General features: G+C 39.4%; 1 protein-coding gene across 6 annotated transcripts in view; it reads right to left on the bottom strand.

The window, feature by feature from the left end:
- Positions 1–18,122, bottom strand: part of SCAPER (S-phase cyclin A associated protein in the ER) — a 134,443-nt gene that overhangs the window by 82,868 nt on the left and 33,453 nt on the right. For 5 of the 6 annotated variants that reach the window (XM_089538500.1, XM_089538502.1, XM_089538504.1 and 2 more), the window contains 12 exons: positions 17,134–17,396; positions 14,873–15,100; positions 14,112–14,282; positions 13,355–13,430; positions 13,032–13,149; positions 12,398–12,509; positions 10,927–11,067; positions 5,766–5,921; positions 4,540–4,682; positions 2,511–2,592; positions 1,502–1,654; positions 864–971 (listed from right to left, as the gene is read on the bottom strand). In XM_089538500.1, the coding sequence (XP_089394626.1) occupies positions 864–971; positions 1,502–1,654; positions 2,511–2,592; positions 4,540–4,682; positions 5,766–5,921; positions 10,927–11,067; positions 12,398–12,509; positions 13,032–13,149; positions 13,355–13,430; positions 14,112–14,282; positions 14,873–15,100; positions 17,134–17,396 (1,751 nt within the window). The remainder of the gene's footprint in view (positions 1–863; positions 972–1,501; positions 1,655–2,510; positions 2,593–4,539; positions 4,683–5,765; positions 5,922–10,926; positions 11,068–12,397; positions 12,510–13,031; positions 13,150–13,354; positions 13,431–14,111; positions 14,283–14,872; positions 15,101–17,133; positions 17,397–18,122) is intronic. The other variant, XM_089538503.1, reaches the window with a different exon arrangement.

Below are 18,122 nucleotides of genomic sequence, written 5' to 3'. Positions count from 1 at the left end.
TCCTATTGAATTTAACACACAAAAATGTGTCAAAGATCAAGTGTATGTGATCTGAAGTGTCAAGTGCAGAAGGGTAAAGGTGAAATTTCATTAGGTCAGGGGTGGTATAAATAAAGTCTTATATGTCAAAGAAGAAGGGTCATTTAACATGAAGGCATCAGAAATGGCAAGCAATAACTTTAAGTAGGAAGAGCGTGTTCACCTAAGGGTAACTTCGTTGATTAAAAATAAAATGGGACCCAGTGACAAATACAACTAAGGTTATTCTCTTAGACATATATTATTTACTTTTCTGTTTTGAAATTTTACCTGAGAAATAAGGTATTTTATTTCTAGATGGACATAAATTTTGCTCAGAGCTCTATACACTGAATGGAAACCAACCTACATCTACACAAACCTGGCACACATCTTAGCTGCATCAGTGTTTGAATCTACTGTGATACTGCACTGACCAAAACAGGGTGAGAACTAAGTTTGTGGCTGCTGATATATGAACAAAATCATATGAAATCACAAGCTATCCAGACATTGCTTTGGATTTCTTGAAGAAAGAAAAATCAGAAACAAATATGAAGTTAAAACTTTGGATGCATGTCTTTAGGTAGAAACAGAACCTGATCTCTAATAGATTCCTGTAAATATTATCATATACATGTATATGTATGTTCTGTAGGCATGCATGCATACATACATACAACACATACACCGTAGAAATACACACACATATATTCTCCACGGTATCCATTACTGTTATGAGTTCTGAAGCAAAACAATTGCTTACTGACTCAGACAGATTGTTTAAATCCCTGCAACCACCCATGCTATTCTAAAGATGACCAGATACAGAAAAAAGGACCTACCACTTCTTCATCTGAAAGCTCCCGTCCTTGGATGCTGCTGTTTTCTCTCACTGCTTGTTGGTGCTTTTTACCTTTAATATGGCTAAAGAGATAGACTTCAGAAGAAATCTGAAAAAGGGAAACATTTTTTTTCTCTGAGCAAAAGGTACAGTGCAACCTATGCATGCTCTACATGTGCCACTTATAATGGGACCTTGGGGACTTTCTGGTCCACGGATCACACTTCAGCAGGACAGAAGAGACATGTCTTCAACCAAAATTAAGAAGTCCTCTGAAAAGTATAGTTCAAGGTGTACGGGTTGGGATAAAGAAAGGGGTGTTGGAAAAGAGAGGAAGGGTGTGACAGAGAAAAGAGGGAGGCCAAAAGGGAGAAAGAAAAATATGGCTTTGGGATCAGCAACACTGCCCTCAGTGCCATCTGCTGCCACCACAGAGACTCTGACTATTTATCCTCAATGGCCCATAAAAGAAATAAAAACAAAAAGGTTGCCCACCCCTGCCCTGAAGCTGCTTTCCTATACCAGTTTCAGATGCTGCATTGTATCTACACCTGGCCATCCTGTTAGGGTTTTGTATTCTACCTTCCTAAGAATCACTTCATCAATGAAAACATTCTAAAAAGAGAATGTCAGCCTTACCACGACATTGCACAACGAACACTGCTTTTTTCGTTCGTATGGTGTAAGCTTAGGGGCATAATCCGTATTTGCATGCCTTCCGCTGCTCAGTTCAGCTGCTTTCTCTTTCCTCTGCTCTATTTGTTCCATATGCCTCCGAATGCTCTCATCATGCTGAGTACCAAACAGCAAACAGTGAAGAAAAATTACTTATTTATTTATTTCTCACTGACATGCCTTTTAGGAACCTTCAGTGCCTTATTTTTGGCATTATCCTTTGTATTCTGTCTCTCTTTCCTATTTTGAGAATCCTTCTGACTCTTGCTGTTATCTCCACCATCCAGGAACAAGCTTGACATAACATCCCTTCCCCATCCTTCTGCCCTTCTCTTTTTCCCATACAGAATTAGTACTGATTAAAAGGACTCAAGTGCAGAATCAATATGATCTTGGAAAAACTGCTTTTATGACGGATGACTTGGTGCTTGGTTATATTCCATCAGACAACTCCCAAGTATGGTAGCTTTAACTGAATTGTGGACTGAAGACCTTCTACATCCAGTAGAAAAAGACCACCAATTTTTAGCCAAAGGGAGCTAGAAGTTCCATCAAGTATGGAAAACTAGACAGCAAGTTTAAAACAGCTAGAATGTTCCACCCAAAGCTTTTTTCTCCATTCAGCCACTTTCTACTTGCAATCTAAAGAGATTCAGTAGGATTTTGCTTAATAAATGCTACTGAAATAAGCTAGTATAGTGCGCCTGCGTTATACGTGGGTGTGCTATATGCGGCTTTGAGTGTATGTGCTCAAGCCGCGCGGGAGCGTGCGGGGCACAAGGGGACGTGCGTCCCATTCAGATGAATGGGGCGCACGCCTACGCACCCATGCACACGAGCTCCATTCAAGTGAACGGGGCTCAAGCATAGGCGAAATTCGCCTTACATGGGGGAGTCCAGAACGGATCCCCCACATAAGGCAAGGGTCCACTGTAGTTATTTCCTGAAATATACAAGTATTTCCAGAGTATACCTTCAACTGGATCTTTTTCTGCAGTTCTTCCATGGCCTCCTGTTGAGCTGCTGTCAGAGCTGCTAGCCTCTCTTCTCGATCTCTACCAAGATAAGATTAAACATATTTGAGATTAAGAAAAAAACAAAACACTTTCAAACCTAAAACATAATCCTGTGCAAACAAAATGGAATGAATTCTGACTTCTGCGGGAATAAGTGTGGACAGAAACAGAACAAAGTAGGCTGCAGTTTTTACTGACCAATTTGAAACAGTCGGGCAAACAGAAAATATGCAGTAGCATCAATCAGCCAGTCAACTACAATGGGCAGAATCTAGTCCTGATCAACCACAGCCATCCCTCAGTCATAGACCACAGGAATAGAGATGCTAATGCTCTCAAGTTACAGGCCTCTTTGTGTGCCTAACTGACCCATGGCTGCTTAATGAACGTCCATACACTTCAGGATTTAGCAGGTGTCTCCTGTGCCAGTATTCACTGTGAACAAAACAAAAACAGCACTGTAAAAAAAAAAACCTAGCTGTGACAAATAAACAATACTGTTGACCCAGAAGGGCAATGAAACTGATAAAATGGGGTAGAAGACTGTTTCTTTATTGCTTCAGAATTCAACTCAAAACAAAATCTACCAAACACCTAAAACTGATATTATTGTATACTGAGCCAAGTAGAACATGCTTACTTATACACACTCAGACACATACACCTTACTTTGGGCCAATGCTAATATGACTCATACTTAAAGGTAGGCTCTACTGAAGTTAGGGAAATTTAGTCTCAGAAAAGCATGGAGAGCAAGGGCATGGAAGAAGTGGCCTTCCGGATACTACTGGAATACAGTTCCCAGCATCTCTGACCTGTGGCTATCTTGGGCTGATGACAGTCCAAGTCTAATGCTTGAGGTTCCCCATCTTTGGTTTGGTTAGAAATCCAGCCATAATCTCTTCACTACAGATGGTCAAGGTACTCCACAGCAAGCCCATCATGTGCTCTCTTCCACTATATCTGCCTAGTTGCCTGTAGATGTTCCTTTTTAATTCCTAGTCATATCCTACATCAAGACCTAGCTACAACTGATGCTAACCTTAGTTGGAGCATGCAAAATATTCTGCAAGTCTTAATATCAGTTGGAGTTAATGTTGGTGCAACACTTAAGGTTAGGGTGAGCTAATGTTCGCCATAAAAGAGAGGATTGAAGGAACGATGTTAGTCTACACCCTGAACATAATATCTTGTTCAGGGCACTGCATCCGCATCAAATCTTATGAAGTTCAGACACCAATTTGTCTAGCACAACTTTTTCATTGTATGCTTCCCAAAGCCTCCTTGCTTTATGGGGTTGAGAGAATGTCACACAACAGTATTATGCTCATGCTTCTGTAGAACAATGCTTGAATAGAAAACCTAATAATAATCCACTAAATACAACAAGAGGATTTTCTGAAAGGAAAAGAAGTAAATTTTGAATGTGGTGCTGGAGGAGAGTTCTACATATACTATGGTCTGCTAAATAAATAAGGCCAAGGGCAAATGAAGCCTGAGCTCTCCCTAGAAGTCAAAATGATTAAAATATCAGAGCATCTGACTTTGGACATATGAGACAACACGACTCATTACTAAAGATGACAAAGCCTGGTAAACTAGAAGGTCGTAAGAAAAGAGTAAGATCACACGTGTGGATAGACTCCTTCAAGAATGTCACAGCTCTGAGTCTGCAAGACCTTAGCAGGGTCTAGTACTAATAACAGAGTATCCTAGAGGTTTCCTATTCATAGGGTTGCCATAATCCGAAGCTGACTAGACAGCAATTAACAACAACAAAAGGACACTGAAGGACAAAACAATGGGTCAACACAAAATGAGCATGTCATCCACCTAGGATGTTGACATTAAAATGTCTATCCTTATTAAATACATGAAAATCAATTTAGCATTTCCATGAGATCCAGAAACCAAGTGTACTTGTCTTTTACATCATCTGGTAAAAAGATTGAAGATAACAAAATGGAAGAGAAGAAAGATTGCTACCTGGCCCTTTCACGGGCTGCATCTTCCCGGGCTCTTTCCTTCTCCTGTCGTTGCTGTTCAATCCGAGCCTCTTGCTCTTTCCTTTTCAATAGCAACTCTTCAACTCGGGCTTGACGTTCTGCTTCCAGAGCTCTTTTACGTTCCTACAGTGCAAACATTTCAGTTTAAACCACACAGACACATACACAACACAAGTCACTTTTAGCAGACAATAGTTTTAATGGACAAAGGCTTCAATACACTCATTGCAATGAGATCACACTGATATACATACATGCCGATCGAGCCTATGCACATATATTTAAAAGTTACATCTGAGTGGGCAATAAAGAAGCAATTGAAGTCCAAGGTTCCTAAATGTGAACTGAAGCACCGTCATTTCTCTGTTGAAGGAGTCATCTTCAATAGAGGCCAAAGAGCTTCAGGCACAAGAACATTTGACAACATTGAATGTAATATGAGTTGAACATGGAGGCAGTTCTGAATCACGTTCATAAGAATAGACATGAGGGATCAGGAAGAAGGCCTATCTAGTCCAGCTACCTTTCCCACCATGGTCAATCAGATGCTTTTGGGAAACACAAAAACAGGTCATGAGTACAAATGCTTCTTCACTCTCATACTCTCCAGCAATTTGTACTCAGAGTCCCACTGCTTGCCTATAATACTAGATGTAATGCATAGCCAACAATGACTATAAGCTATTTAGAGCCTTTTCTTCCAGAGGAACATCTGGGCCATTTTATTACCCTGATACAGTTCTTTTGAATATTTTTATAAAACAAACTTTATACAGGTTGTGTATCCCTTATCTAGAATTCCAAAATCCTAAATCTTCCTAAATTTTCCACATGGGTGAAGGAGATAGTGACATCTTTGCTTTCTGATGGTTCTCTGTACACAAACTTTATTTCACACACAAAAATATTAAAAATATTATGTATAAAATTACCTCCAGGCTATGTGTATAAGTGTATGTGAAACATAAATCAATGTCATGTTTAGATCTGGGTCCCATCTCCAAGATATCTCATTATATATATGCAAATATTTCAAAATCCCCCCTGCCAAAAGATCCAAAATCTGGTTCCCAAGCATTTTGAATAAGGGAGACTCAGTCTGTATTGTTTCCAAGCAACATGATAGTAAAGTTAATAAAAGTTTCAGAAGCAATTTTTGTGCCAATCACTGTAATGATTTGTTGCATTTGTAAAAGTAAGGAATACCTGAACAGCTTCATCACGGGCTTGCTTCTCCTCCTGCCTTCGTTGGCGCTCCTCCTGCAATTCATTCAGCCTTTGTTCATATTCTTTTAGTTTGGACAAAACATCATGACGCTTGTTTTGGGCTTCTAAAGTATTTATAAAGGCAATTTCATTTACCTGCAATTAAACCAAAGTCTGAATATAAACCATGAAAGATTGTTAAGTATTAGGCTGAAACAATAAAAAGGACCACATACATCTGTGACACAACTGATATAAAAGCCTGAAGCCAAATTATTGGTTGGCTTGTTCAAACCCAGGCTTCCTCCAGCTTTTCTTCTCTCATGCTGGTCCTTTTCAATTAACCACTTTGCAGCCTTCCTACAGGGCTGTCTGCCCCACTGCTTCCCCATCTCCTTATACTTCTTCCCAGACTAGATCTAAAGCAAGAATAGGCAATAGGACCATGGGTTAGAAGCATTGCCCTTTGCAGACCTAGGGGGACCTACTGATGGAGAAGAGTTCCATGGACACCATGGAATGGCTAAAAAAGACAAATGGTCTTAGAGCAAATCAAATCCAAACATTCACTAGAGGCTAAGATGACTAAACTGAAGCTTTCACACTCTGAACGTATCATGAGATGACGTGACTCACTGGAAAAGATGATCATGCTGGGAAAAGGGAGAGGCAGTAGGAAAAGACAAAGGCCACATTAGGAGTGGGATGATTCAATCAAAGAAGCCATCTTGAGTTCGCAAGATCTGAGAAGAGCAGTTGATGAACAGGGATTGTGGAGGTCTCTCATTCATAAGGTTATCATCAACTGGACAGCAAATAACACCCATGTCAATGGAAACTAGGAAGGCCTCACCTTATCATTCTTGGATTTTATAAAAAAATAACTTTCTCCTCAGTTTAAAAATGTGCCCCAGGGCATGTGAAGACATTTTGCCACATCTTTGCCCCCAACATCCATTTAAGACTAAGGAGAGGTCTTTATATTACAAGGAAGTAAACAAGAAGTTGGGGTGCAGGTCCTGGGGTCACTGAACATTCTCTGCCTTTGCCTTAAAAAGCTATTCTCATCTCTTGGATATTTAAACTTGGACAGATAACTTTTCCTTCTTGCATAAAAAGACGGATTGCAAACAGTATGGTGGTTTCATTCATCCCACGATTACAATGTTCACGAACCTTCTCCATCCATCACATCAGTTCAGCCAAGCACTGTGAAAGGTGTCACCATCCCAACTATAAGACACTAGAGATAGCAACTCAACCAAGTTGAATGGAGAAGTTGCAGCCATTTCATCAGCACTTTAATGCTTTGCGGTCTATATAACCAGTTCACTTTCTAGTACAAGTTTGCAAGAGCCCTATCAAACGACTTCCATTCAAGCAGATGTTTGAGGCAAAGAAATAAGATAAATGCTACAAAAATATACTCGTTCTGGACGAAACCAACACAAGTGGCTCAAAAGAAGTAAATGTTTCCATGTAAATATCCCCACTGGCTGACAAATTGCTCTCACTGAGAAGTCCAAAAGCCTCAGCTGATGAGTCAGCAGCCAGTGGTGATATTTTTAACTCTGGGCACAGATCTGGTGCATAAACTGGGAAAGTCTCCAACTCTGGGAACAGCTGAAGAGAATGATGGGGCTATGTGACTAATTTGGCGAGACACAACAAAAGCTTAATTAAATTACTCGCAAGGCCTTCTGATCAGCAACACAAGCAACAAAAAGGCCGCAGTTTCCTTAAGAGCAGATCATCTGAGCTGGCTGGAAGAGCTCACGTTTGGTGGGATCGTGTGGAGTGGAGTTTGATGTCAAGTATTTATATCCAGAGCCCCCAAGGAGGAGTAGGGAAAAGGGATCTGTTGGAGATTGAGGCACAGATATCCTAGCCGTGTGTTTGAGATTTCATGTGCATTGTGAGGCCACGCTGTTCTGTGCCAAGTGCCCTTTTCATTTTTGTCGAGTACCCTTTGCACCTATTTCCCAATTGTAAGCCTAAGGCCAGAAAAAAACAGACCCCAAGCTGCATATCTCAGTCTCTCCCTTGTGTCAGGTTTATGTACTTGTGGTGTATGAGATAGAAGGCATGCAGAGTTACATCATTTCCTATCTGCTAGGGTGATGTGTGCAGAATGAACACTGTAGGGGAAAATGAATCCTTTAAGGTTCATGAATGGAGATGACAACCATCACTACTACTACTAGTACTACTACTAGTACTACTACTAATCTACTAACATAGATTGAACAGCGTAGTTTATTTGGGAAGATGCTGTGTCAAGTAGATACCAGCACACATGCTCAGGGTCTACTGTTGATCAGCAATTACACCAAGCTTGTCTCTCAGTTTGGAGTGACAGTAGTTGAGCAAGAAAAGGTTAAGAAAGCCATACAAACTCACCTATCAAGAACAAGCAGTATTTTCAAACTCTGCGTGTCACTTATTTATTTTCTATCTCTTGTTGGTGTTCAAACTGGCATCCTTTTGTCAGCAGAACGTGTCAAGATGTTTTAGACATACACCTAAATGCCTTGTGCATGTTTGATGCAACCTGAAATCTTTAAGAACTTAGATTGTTTTCTCCATCTAAGCAGACCTTTCCTTCAACAAGGTTCTACCTTACAAAGGTCTCGTGGTCACCTTCGCCATCAATCCAGTAATGGTGATTTCCCCCTCCTACACACACACACACACACACACACACACACACACACACACACACAGACACCACAAGTGAAAGGGAGGGACATTTCTAGTGCTACATCTGAAGCTGGTATCTTCACTATATGGTGCGAACATTGGCTGAAGGGTGAGGTGATATGGCATAAGTATATTTCTTCTCTACCCTGTGCTGCCCATTCAACCCGGGAAGTTACTTTTAAAAATAATTACTTCATTTTCAATCTTCAAAGTAGCTAGCCCCTATTATAGCTGCAATTTTAAAGAGTAATGTAATTTATGTAACAGGAGTTGCAGAGCATTTTACAAAAGCATGAAAACTGCTGGCACAAGGACATCTACTTCACCACATCTGTAGCACCCTCACCAGCCCCATACTAGATGGAAAAAATTAAATTCAGATTTTCTGCTTTGCTTACTGAGTGAAACACATTAACAGAATGGATTTTGTGGCTCAGTGAGCAGTGAGCAATGGGAATTTAAGAGACAAAGGAAGGCAACCACAGAAATCATTGGCTTCTTCCTCTACTTCACATCATCTAGTACTTTTGACACAATTATTCTTGATCTTTGAAGACCAAAGGGACAGCGGATCTTAGAGCTGAACATATGCAACATTTTAACACATCTGTTTAGTTTGGAATAATGTTACATTAATTTAATTACAGAAGCCACATGAGCGTAACAAGGCAGCGACAAAGGTAAACCAAATTAGAGAGCTGTTCTAAACGGAGTGACAGAAGCATCCGTTACACTAATGGATTGAGCCAACTGCGCTGTTCTTAGGACCTTCAACTACAGTGGATGGATATATATATATATATATATATATATATATATGACCAAAGATTGCATACAGTGCTTTCCACTTCAAGATTCAACTTTTACTGCTGATCTGGAGAGCAAACCCAACATGACAAAACCATACACACAAATCACAACCACTTCATCGCAGCAAAGAAAATCACATTTCTAGGATCACTTTAGGATCACAGATATATCCATGTTAATCTGGAAAATCAGTATGCAAAGAAAGAAGTTAGTAGCACGAGCTTTTGTAGGCTAGCTACATGCATCTGAGGAAGTAGACTCTATGAAAGCTCATGCTACCACCTTCTTTCTTTCAAAGGTAATACAAGGTCCCTTTGCATAGGATCACTGTAGTTTGGATAAATGAATCTTATGCAACACAATATACATTTTAATTACACACAGCCAAAGAATGAGAAAGAACTCTCTATTTATAGTCACCAAACAAGGCATATATTTTGTGGGATGAAAAGGTCACATCCTTCCCAAAGCTTGGAAGGAATCGGTAATAAGTATTATCATTATCTACAATCAACAGGCCACTAAGATACATGTTACAAGTAATGTAATTATTGTAACGAACTTTCTGCTGGCTCCACTTCTAATGACAATATGAGCTGAAACGGAGTTACATTTCAAAAACAAAGGAAAAGAGTGGAAATATGGCTATTTTAGTGCCACTCTATTCTCTTTTGATCAGTCCTTATCTGGAATGCTGTGTCCATTTCTGGGCATGACAGTTCAAGGAGGCTTTCAACAAGCTGGAATGTGTCCGGACCAAGATGATCGAATGTATGGTAAGCCTAGCCTTAGGAGGAATGACTTTGGGAACTGGATATGTTTAGCTTAGAGAAGTGAAGCCTGGGATAGGATGTGAGAATCATCTTTAAACATCTGAAGAAGATGGGAGTTTCCTCCTGCTGTTCCAGAAACTACAACATGAACCAACGGATTAAATTATAAGCAAAAAGATTCCAGCTAAACATTAGAAAGAAATCTCTTTACTGTAAGAACAGCAGCTAGCAGCTATTAATAGCAGCTTCATTTATATACTGTTTCATACCTCCTAAGCAGTCTCTAAGCAGTTTACAACAACTGCTCAACAACGGAATAGACTGGGAAAGTGGTGGACTATCCTTCTCCTGAGGTTTTTAAATGGTGGTTGGATGGATATCTTACAAGAGTGCTGTAACTGTGTATTCCTCCAAGACAGGCACTGGACTAAAATAGTTTACTTTAGCAACCCCTTCCAACTCTATGATTCTGTTATTCTACTTTATTGGTGTACTGTAACCAGTAACTTTTTCTAGTGACAATATTACTTTTCCAGGTCAATTTTTCAAGAGAATTTTTTAAGTTTTATGCCATTCTCTTACCAATTCAAATAGAGATTTAAAAAAAAAAAAAAAAAAAGATTAATGTGATTAATAAATCAACTTACTTTTAAATAATAGCATAGCAAAGAGTACTGTCTTCTCAAACAGTACAACAGCTCCCTGGGTTTCAGACAGACGTTTTCCTAACCCTACCTGAACACACCTGCATGCAAAGTAGAGAGTCGACCACAGAATTAGAGCCTCAGCCTCTCTTCACACAAATTGCAGCCATTAAAATGAATGGCACCTGTCCACCAAATACAGTAAAACAATTGCTTCTAATCCATGTGTCCCACCTTAGCTTCTTCTTCTTGTGCCTTTTTCACAATTGCTTGTAACTGCACTTCACGTTTAAATTCAGCATGGAGCAATTTTTCCTCCATCATCCGCCGCCTCTGGTCCAACAACTCTTCCTTCCATTTCCGTACATCTTTTTCCTACTCAAAAAAGGCACATAATAATAAAAAGGCAAATAAATCAGCAACGAATTCCACATTTTTCAACATCAACAGAAGCGATCATACAATAGAGTCTTAAATTGTTTGGTACATCCCCCACCAGCATTTTTCTGCCAATAATCCCATAAATGTAATAATTTAAATGTCATTAAAAATGCCGCTTGGAGTAATGTCGGAGCAAAGTTAGTCAAACTCTAAATTAAATAGTGCATATTTTGTGAAACCTTTCAATCAAGTTCCATATTCAAGGCATCTGTGACACTGAAAATGGAGTTAGAGAAAGATGTCATAAATCTCATCATATTTCATGAATTGGCAATCATTCCAAGTTTAATGCATGTCAACATTTTTAAAGGTCTAATGTAATGTAATGTAATACACAACATGACAAAAGCTCTCACTTCACTTAATATAAGAGATCTGATTGAACCCTGAAACCTCAGGTAATATTTACCAGCCTCTTTTTCTTGCTCAGAGAAGGACATGCATACGATAGTAAAGCTCAGCAACACATAATTTTAAAGAATGTCATTACTAAAATATCTGGGTAATTTACAGTCTAATTTCCTTAAATACGCCTGGGAAAGAAAAATAGAATGGAGCCACTCTTTAGAAGTATAAATACTCTGTAATTAGATCAGTTGAGACAATCCTTTAAACCAGCCTTCTTCAACTTGATGCCCTTCAAATGTGTTGGACTAAAACTTGCACTACACCCAGCCTGAACTGCCAATGGCAGCCTTGCCTTGGGATGGAAAGACTTATAAGACATCATGAAAACAGATCAACTCCATTATTATAGATAGTATGCCTCTGTGCACCAACAGTTAAAGAACATGAAATGGATGGTGCAGGTCTACTCATGTCCTACTGATGGGCTTCCTATGGGGAGCAGATTGGCCACAATGTGAACAAAATGTTGGACAAAATGGGCCTTTGGTCTGATGCAGAAGACATCTTCTTACGTTCTTAAAATACTTCAACATTTTCAGAAGGGGTAGTAACCAATTCTTGACCCAACACTGCTGTAACATGCATGCCTACACAATGGCCCATGTGATTCTGGAAGATTTCTTGTTGCCAACAATAATCTTTTTGGGATGTGTGAAGTGCTGCAATGAAAAGGGCTTGAAAAGTTCTGATGCATTTATGTGTGGCCCTTTCCTTTCCAAAATAAATTTACCTGGAGAATGTTCTTCTGAACATACATTAGGTTATAAAGAGAAGAGTGAGACACAGTGGCTTAACACAATGCAGCAATAAAATTCTTATTTTTGGAGCATGAAAAATTAAACTATGGCAACTTTACCCGTTCCATTAATTTCTGAAGCTTCAGGGTTTTCTCTTCACGTAATTTTTCTCTCAGCTGTTGAGCTTTCATCTGTTTTTCTTCATGTTTCTTCTTAGATTCTGCAATCGTCCTTTCGAAATAAATATTGACGAAGCCCAGTAAGACTTAGAACCAAAACAAACGAGTGGCCATCTACAAAGTATAGCTACCCATAACTCTGTACATGATGGAGGAAACACCAGTTTTAAACCAGTGGAAAAGAAATATCATTTGGCATGCTTGCAGTAATTATATAGTTTGCAAGTTACCATTGCAAACAAGTCACATAACTCAAAGCATGTTGGGAAAGGGGAGGTAGGTAGAACATATACACTGACTGAACCACTGGGTTTCGTAAGAGAAAGATCTATTATTTTGGTGCTACATAGTAGTAATCAATGGATAGTTTTAGACGGATATGGAGAAATGCACCCTGCCAATTGCTCTATGGTGGGAAAGCAAATTCCACAGCTTCTCATTTATGTATCAGGTGATAAAACCAAATATTTTGGCTTAGAATAGGACAGTTTTCTTATGTTCAAATGATCAATATGTTGCTCAGGTACAGAATCTGATTGTGTAGTGATTATCCAAATGTTTTAAAAAGAAAGACCTTTTGCGAGAGGGTGAAGAAAGCTTCTCATGCATGTGTATTCCATGGCCTGGTGGACGAGCAGGTTCTTCTTCCACGATATCACCCCAAGAGTTATTTTGACGCCACGATTCCCGAGCTGCAAATGAAAAGAAGGAGCCATTTTTGAAGCAAAAGTGAATTTAGTAACCCACATGGCTCACAGTATTTGCATAGTATACTAATGTAAGGTGATAAAAACCACTCTCTCCATTTAACTGTGAATAGGAAGGATGTAAAGGAGCATCTCTTAAGATACACAACCTCAGGGTGTTAAGTCTGTATTTCTATAAAAGAAAGTTTACCTTCATAATCAGCCAGGACATCACTCCAGTCCATGGAAATGCCACAGAAAGAAATACTTCCGCTTCCCATACTAGCCTAAAATTTTGCCAAAAACAAACAAACCCAAAGGGAACATAAATATCATATACAAACAATGGCTGGAATAATTCAGCTATGTTACATATGCAAAAATATACTGAATGTGTCAAGTATCTCCTTTTAGGTGCCTCATTTCTCTTTCAAATCTAAAATCACATAGCAAGAAAAAGAAAAGGTGGTGATTATTGATGTAGTTCAGACATAACAGGAAGCACAGACTGGAATCTTGTACGTATGGCTCAGCACAATGTTATAGCTCTGCACACGGAACTGCACTATAGCTGGCCATTCAACACCATCCCATCTGCTCCCTTTTCAGCATAGGTGCACTATCATGCAGTTGTTGCACAGGTATTTTCCATGTCAAGAATTATATGAATGCATACAAATGCATACAGGCACAGATAGATTCTGAGGCGCTTTCACAACAGACAATTAAAGCACTACGATTCTGCTTTAACTGCCATGGCAACATCTCATTGCATTCTGGGTCTTATCATTTAGTAAGGTACTTGAACATTCTGGTGTGAATTCTAAACACCCCTTCCTAGACTGCCAATCCCAGGATTCCACAGGATGTTGCCATAGCAGCTAAACTGGAATCAGGAGGGCTTGAGGAAGCCCCCCTGAAAATATATTACTTCACTCTGCGTTCTTTTGAGAAGAAGCGAAACTCACAGAGAAGTCGCTGTCATTGTCCGTTTCAATGTTTATGTCATTGTTCTCCTCAGCTTCAATCTCTCTGGTTAGCTGTTCCTCCTCTGCAATGGCACTAGCAATGGCCTCTTCATTGGCCTTTTCCAGACGATCAGCCAGCTCTTCCTTTTTAGCCAGAACTTCTGCCATAGACTAGGAATGCAAACCCATATTTAGAAGTGAAGCCGGAAATGTGAAAATTAATAGTATATGAAATAGTATTCTCTCCCCAGTATTATCCTTATCATATTTATTCCCTGGTGTGACTAAATATGTACATGACCCCATAACTGGACCTTGGTGAAGAGGATGCTGAGAATAAGGGACAGTTATACATCACTTGTAGGCATGTATTAAAAATGTGGACACTTTGGGAACTATTGTGAGACTGGTGTTGTTGTGTGCCTTCAATTCGTTTCTGACTTATAGCAACCATAAGGTGACCCTATCATAAGGTTTTCTTGGCAAGGTTTGTTCAGAGGAAGCTTGCCAATGCCTTCTCCTCAGAATCAAACCCTGGTCTCCAGAGTCATAGTCCAACACTCAAACCACTAAGCCATGGTTAAAAAATAAAAATTGAATGTTCTCCCTAGAGATGCTAGAAGTTTAAATCTGGGACATGCTACATGCAAAGCATTTGCTTACCACTGAATCATATCCCTTTATACCTTACTGGTGCTACAGGTGAATGTGGTAACTATTTACAAATTTTGGAACAAATTTAAATATCCCAGGCTGCTCACATTGGAAATATCTGCTGGGTCCATTTCACTTTCAATCTTATGTTTTTCTCCTTGACTCCCGTCTTCACTCCTGGAAACATCAGAGGCTACTTCTTCTACTTGGGGATCCTTTGAGGTATGCTCCACATCTGTGAGAATGACTGGCACATCGGAAGGGGCTTGCAGAGAACCATCTGCCAAACCATTCTTCTCAGAGACCTTGATGTCCTCCAAGACACGGGCTGTGAACTAATATAACACAAGAGCAGAAGAGAGAAAGGTGATGCACTCCCATAGTTTAGTCAAACCCTGACGTATAGCCAAAAGGCAATTTTGTGGAGAGATTTTGAGCAAAGGACCAGAACTTTTGGAAGTAATTTGTTACAATAACAAATTGCTTTAAAAAGTAAGGAGGCAGAATTCAGGGACATAGTCATGTTAATAACAAACAACAATGTATTCCAAACCTTAATAGTGTTTGAAAATTAATCAATTGCTGTTACTAAAAAGAACAACAGCATCATTACTTTTTCATTCTGAAACATCAGGACTGAAGAGAAAATATCATATGAAAAACTGCTGTCCAAATATCTTCAAAGTGACTACACTTGCTTTGAAAACCATTTTCATCATGCTGTAACTTTAAAAAGTAACTAAAACATAATTACATTAAACCAACAAGATGCCTTCATTCCTATCTGCATTACCTTTGAAATGCAATCTTGCTGTGCCCTGTTCCAAAAAAATTAATGATATTACTTGTAACGTATTACTTCCAGAGTCTTTGAGGCATTTTGTATTCTATAGAAGGAGAGCCATGCTAGATCAGACTGAAGATCCACCTACTAGCCAGATGCTCCTGGAAAAACCAGGAAAGCAACAGCTTTCCTTGGGCTGCATGACCTCAGATACAGAGATATACTGCTTCTGAGCATGGAGGTTCCACAGAGTCATCATGGTGAAGAACTGCTGTTAGAGCTCTAGTCTATTAAAGACATCTTTAATCTCTATTACATATAGTCCTTATGATATGATATATTTTGGGGACACCCCCCCCATGCAAGAATATGAAACAAACACAACAATATTTCATTTGAATAATGAAATAGCCTGTTTGTATAGCTGTTCTGAGTCAGGATGATGATGATGACAACAACAGCACTTGTTAAGGAAAAGAGGGGAAAATGGTCAAACTGTCCTTTGTCTTGTGTAAATTCATCTTCAGCAGTCTAGCCAAGTGAAGCAACCATTGTCCACCCACCTCTCTTCTTCAATCTTAGGCTAACTGTCACCCCCTTTTATTCCACATCCTTCCATCTTTAAAAGAGCAATTTAGACTTGTCTGTTCCTTCCTTGCTTTGGAACTAGCCATGGAAGATCTGCTGACTTCCAATGCTGCCTGCTCCCACCATCTCATTGAGATTAAGGAGGTTATATATGATGTTCCAATGAGACAATGTGCCTCACTTAACACAAACTTTTCTTAGAGAAGCTTTCAACATCCTTCTGAAATATAAACTCAGTTAGGAAAATTAACACCCAATAAAACATGTACAACCTCATGAATCAGAAGGAAGACAGCACTATTTAGCTGTATTGTACTTGAAAGGAAAGCCCATAAAAAGACAGCTTTCGGCTCCTTATTTAATTAAATAAAGCATTTAGAAAGAGCAGAACTTCAACAGAAGAAAATGAAATTCAGCTTTTAGTTCTCAAAAACTCAAACCAAACCAAAACCCACCCACAAATAAAATAGAAGAGCCACGCAACAATAATCATGTATATGACAAAATGATTCTTTTCTGAAAGTCTACAACTGACGTTCATTTGTGTTCAAAGAATAATGTCTTTTCAAGACCAGAATGAAAGAAATTATGCCATGTCAAGAAAGAGGATCATGTGCATTACACATTTTATTAAACAAATGCTGGGAAGAAATTATTTGGATCCACGGCTAATTGCTAATAATAATAATAAATATTTATTTGTATCCCGCCTCTCCCATTTAAGGATCACTTCCATTAAACCATTCTGTCTATTAACAATTTGTAAGCCACTCTGAGAGCCTCTGTGGCAGAAGAGTGGGGTATAAATACAAGGAATGAATTTGTACATAGCTTTACTGGATAAGCTAGGCCTTCAGCCTGATGTAGCAGGGCTTTTCTTGGCTGTTTCAAAATGGGTTGCAAAAAATAACTAACGGTTCATTTGAAGCATGTTCCCCCAAACATTATGTCCTACAGAGTGTAAAGATTTTGGGTGGTACCTTAAATCATGGTTACCTGTGTTCTTTCAGCAAGGGGGTGCTCACATGGATGAGAAGTATCTTTCCAGATAGGCTCTGTAGTTTTAGATACACTGTCTTCAGTTAACAAATCCTTCTGCTTATTCTCTGATGGGCGAAGAATTACATTTTCTTTGTCACTGTCATCCTTGAGCCGTGATAGTTCTGCAGATGAAGTTGATTTTGTGGCCAAAGGATAAGATTTAGATCTCACAGGCCTCCCACGCTGGACCGTTTCCCATCCTTCAGCATCCTTTCGTTCTGCATCGCATTGTTAAAAGGCAAACCAAAAGAAAGAGTCAGGACAAAGATATTTACCCACAGAAAACCTTCAACAATGTTGGCCTTCATAACACTATAGGGGGAAAGTACTCAATCATGCAGTCATGAATAGGTCCAGATTGCTTACCACTAGAAAACAATTCAAGTATACTGCTCACATAAACTAGTGGGCTCTGGCTAGCCCTGCTCTGGTTCTGTGAACAAAGCAATGGCAGCACTTCAAGTCACCTTTGCCACCCTCAGGTCATGTCAGCTTTTCAAAACTTAATAGGTATACTCTTTCCTGAAGTTTTACTAACCCCCATCCATGCTTTAGATGGCAACTGTCATAATCCCTATGGCTATGTTGGCTGGGGCTGATAGGAATTAGAGTCCAACAACATCTGAAAGGATTGATGTTAGAGAATCCTAGACTCAAGCCTGGATCATCAGCTGGAGCTGGGAGCACAGCTAAGTGGAAGGCCACCTCACTGGAAATTGCATTCAGTTCCCATGTTCAGCAGTTGTAAGCATGCAGTTAAAGCATCATTGAATTATTTTCGTATGCAGTCAGCATAGTATCCATGTTGCATTCTATCCACATGAAATAACAAAGATTTTATCTTCAGCAGACTTAGATTCTTTTACATGTTGAGAAGTCTATTTAAGAAGATCACTCTAGGACAGGGATGGGAATCAGGCCAACTGCCAGATGTGGTTGGACTA

This window comes from Sceloporus occidentalis, unplaced genomic scaffold, assembly GCF_023333645.1.
Source record: "Sceloporus occidentalis isolate IW3139 unplaced genomic scaffold, rSceOcc1.0.p SCAF_9, whole genome shotgun sequence".
Lineage (NCBI taxonomy): Eukaryota > Metazoa > Chordata > Lepidosauria > Squamata > Phrynosomatidae > Sceloporus > Sceloporus occidentalis.
Note: the sequence above shows the minus strand (reverse complement) of the source record. Positions and strands in the feature narration are given on the sequence as shown.